Source organism: Alexandromys fortis, unplaced genomic scaffold, assembly GCF_014885135.2.
Source record: "Alexandromys fortis isolate MF-2015 unplaced genomic scaffold, M_Fortis_MF-2015_v1.1 scaffold_3054, whole genome shotgun sequence".
NCBI lineage: Eukaryota > Metazoa > Chordata > Mammalia > Rodentia > Cricetidae > Alexandromys > Alexandromys fortis.
In genome coordinates, this window is record NW_026070946.1 from 1 (window position 1) to 3122 (window position 3122).

Sequence of the window (3122 nt, forward strand, 5' to 3'; positions counted from 1 at the left end):
GGGGGGGGTTAGACCTAAGTACCACATCTGAAAGGTTTAGCATGTGCCTAGGATGCCTAGCATCAGGCTCCAGAAGTGTTCTTTACTCTAACAGTCGCAACTTCCCTGAGACACAGGTCATACTGACGTTTACTGACGAGAAAACTCAGGCTTAGAGAAGTTAACTCACTCTCCAAGGTTACAAAGCCAATGAGAAGCAGACAGAGGACTCAAACCCAGCAGACTCTTACTGTCCCCACCACAGGCGGTGGCCATGTATCACAAGGGACCAGAGCTCTGCCCCCATGCAACTCTATGAACTACTCATGGGAAGACAGTGGGTAGAGCCAGGTGATGGTGGCGCACACCTTTAATCCCAGCACTGGGGAGGCGGAGTCAGGTGGATCTCTGTGAGTTCGAGGCCAGCCTGGTCTACAGAGTGAGTTCTAACAGTCGCAACTTCCCTGAGACACAGGTCATACTGAAACTTTGACTCAAAAAACCAAAACAAAACCCAGTGGGTAGGAAAGCACCGTGCAAGTGTTGGGGAATTTTTTTTTTTTGGTCTAGCCTAAAGCTCTAGGAATGTGTCACAACTGGAATTTTGGGGGGTAACTACCTGAGGTCACATGCCAGGAACTCTTCCCTGCCCACTTCCCTTTCTTCCACAAGTGAGTCGTACATCCCAAGGGCCTCAGCATCAGAGACTCTCAATGCAGAAGGATCAGGGAGGCACGAAAGGGGCTGAGAATGGACTTACAAGCCATGGACGCCCAGCAGCAGATCATAGTTGTCAAATATGGTGGCCGGGGGACCCAGCAAGAGCAGCACCAGATAGACGAAGCCCAGGACAAAGGTCATAGCCAGCTTGCCGATGCTGCTGATGTGCAGGAAGACAGAGCTGGCCAAGAGACTCAGCAGCATGTTCCCGACGAAGTACTGAGGGAGGGGTGACAGCAGAGGCAGCGTTGGGTGACATCAAAGACCACTGTACCCAGAGCAGGAAGAGCTCTGCATCCCCCTGCCTGGCTAACTCCCTCCTACCACTCTCCAGCCCTAAAGCCTTTTACCAGTCTTGCTCAGCCTCCTAGGAGGGGCCCTGGCTGCTCCTAGAGTTGGGGAATGCTTGAGTTCCTGGCTCTAAGATGCCATCACTAGGCCTGGCACGGAGAGGCCGATAACTGTGCCAAAACAACCCCCACTGTCTGAACACTGCTCGGACACCTCAGGGAAGCTGCAGGTGGGTGCGGTGCCCTCACACAGGGGAGCATCCAGTCCCAGAGAGTAATTGAGCTGTTGTAGGTGGCAGGCGGTGACATCAGCTGGTGTTAAGTTCAGCATCCGGGCTGCACAGGTCCTTATGGGGGTGTGATTACAGGTGAACTGCAAAAGTTGGGTGTATATTAGGGTAGCCAATGAGGGAAGTGGTTACAAGGGCCATACCCAGGGGCCTTATATGCCATAGACTAAAATTCTCAGGGATGACAAAAGGAAGGAGAAACAAAGACAAGTGTGACCCCACCCACCAGGACAGCAGGCTCCCCAAAGGCCGGACACACTCTCAGTTCTCAGAGAGTGCCTGGCTTGGGGTAGAGAAAGGAGAATTACCATGTTGGCAACAGCGGAGATGAACACAAGCAGAACTGAAAAGATGCCAACCGCTGTGCTGTGCACCCGTGAGCGGACGATACTACGGGACAGACGGTGCAGGGCCTTGGGGAAGAGCTGTGACAGCAAGAGACCAAGAGTTAGAAGTGACATTTGCTAGAAGGAAGAGCGACCAAGAACAGGGTCTAACAAGGGGCATGGCCTCCTCCTCCCTTTTCCATGGGAACCCCCTCCTTCCCCATCAGTCTCAGGGAAGTTCCCCTACTTACAGAACCGCAGGAGCATACAGCACAGATCAGTACGGTGGCCAGCAACAACAGGAAGATACCAGCATAGATCCCCATTATCAGGGTGGAGCTGGAGCAGGATAAGGGGGAAGCGAGGGAAATCTGAGCAGACTTGTCTCATCCCCATGGCTTGCACAGGCATTTAGGGAAAGTTTGGGATGTAGTGAAAGGGACAGGACTCACTGTGGAAATATGAGGAGCTGGATGAAACAGATGAAGCAAAAAACCAAAAGGGCGCAGGCAACATAGGCTCCAAAGCGAGGATCTACCTTCCGTGAATACTGTGGGAAGAAAGGTAATGATCTGGGTGCTGGGTCCTCCCCTGGCACGGATGGCATAGACAGCAAGAGCAGGGCAATCCCGGGGCCTTGCGGGGGAACAGTCGCAGTTGGCCTGATTTAGATGAGCTCCCACCTATGTAGTGGTCGCTTCCCATTCCCAACAAGTCCTCCTGCTCCTTCAGCTTGTGTTTAGCCTCCCAGCCAGGCCCTCCCTCCCTCCAGCCCTCATTCTTTTGCCCTTGTATCCCCCAAACCTTCTTTTCAAGATCCTGTCTCTGGAAGGTGAGCAGGAACCGGCGCACATGGTCCTTACGCAGTTGGTCGATGCTACGGGCATCAATGGCACGGCCCAGGAACTCATCCACCTCATCTTCAGGGTTCAGAGCATCTTGGGCGCCACGGCTGATAATAGGACCCAGGTTTCACCATGTGCATGAATAATGACATGATAAACGATGAGAAGGGCGGGGCTCGAGCAGCAGCCAAAGAAGGCTACCTGAGCTATGTATGTGGTACCCGCTCCTCCTTTATATAACAAGAAACGGGAGGTCTCAGCTCCCACAGCCCATCCCAGGCTGCATATGATTTCTCCCTCCCTCACTGACCCGCCCCATCCCATGGACCAACATACTTGTCTTTGCTGGAATCATCAATGCCCTGGAGAAAGAAACAATGCGTGAAGGAGAAGAGCTAACCATGGACACCTCCAGTACCTTCCCTGTTCCTATTCTAGGCCAGGGTGTCCCCTCCACACACACACACACACACACACACACACACACACACACACACACACACACACACTTTGGGAGACTTGGGGTGAAACTATTCCCCCTGCTTCCAACTTTAGGACACATACATGGACATGGCAGCTATAGGAAGAAGGGGGACAGAACACTCCCTCACTTTGAGGGAAACCAAAAATTGAGACACCGCCCCCCCCCCCCCCCCCCCCCCCCCCCCCCCC

At 53.5% G+C, this 3122-nt stretch overlaps 1 protein-coding gene across 2 annotated transcripts; it reads right to left on the minus strand.

Moving 5' to 3' along the window:
* Positions 1 to 6: 6 nt before the first annotated feature.
* On the minus strand, positions 7 to 3012 carry LOC126496352 (adenylate cyclase type 6-like). 2 transcript variants are annotated; one of them, XM_050133873.1, is made up of 7 exons: positions 2787 to 3012; positions 2410 to 2557; positions 2058 to 2155; positions 1857 to 1944; positions 1588 to 1704; positions 1204 to 1362; positions 7 to 918 (listed from the first exon to the last, which is right to left on the minus strand). In XM_050133873.1, the coding sequence occupies exons 4-7, from the start codon at positions 1929 to 1931 to the stop codon at positions 736 to 738; spliced, it is 534 nt and encodes a 177-aa protein (XP_049989830.1). In that variant the 5' UTR covers positions 1932 to 1944; positions 2058 to 2155; positions 2410 to 2557; positions 2787 to 3012; the 3' UTR covers positions 7 to 735. The 2 variants fall into 2 exon arrangements, with proteins under 2 accessions (XP_049989830.1, XP_049989831.1); XM_050133874.1 differs by lacking the exon at positions 2787 to 3012 and having other exon boundaries at positions 2410 to 2754.
* Positions 3013 to 3122: the final 110 nt, after the last annotated feature.

Bases quoted from the DNA above. Each gene is read 5' to 3' on its own strand.
- LOC126496352 (XM_050133873.1), bottom strand. From the start codon at position 1,931: ATGGGGATCTATGCTGGTATCTTCCTGTTGTTGCTGGCCACCGTACTG. The intron at 1,705-1,856 runs GTAAGTAGGGGA...TTGCTGTCACAG, and splicing joins CTGTATGCTCCTGCGGTTCT to CTCTTCCCCAAGGCCCTGCA. The intron at 919-1,203 runs GTGTCCGAGCAG...CCCCTCCCTCAG, and splicing joins CCACCTGCAGCTTCCCTGAG to TACTTCGTCGGGAACATGCT.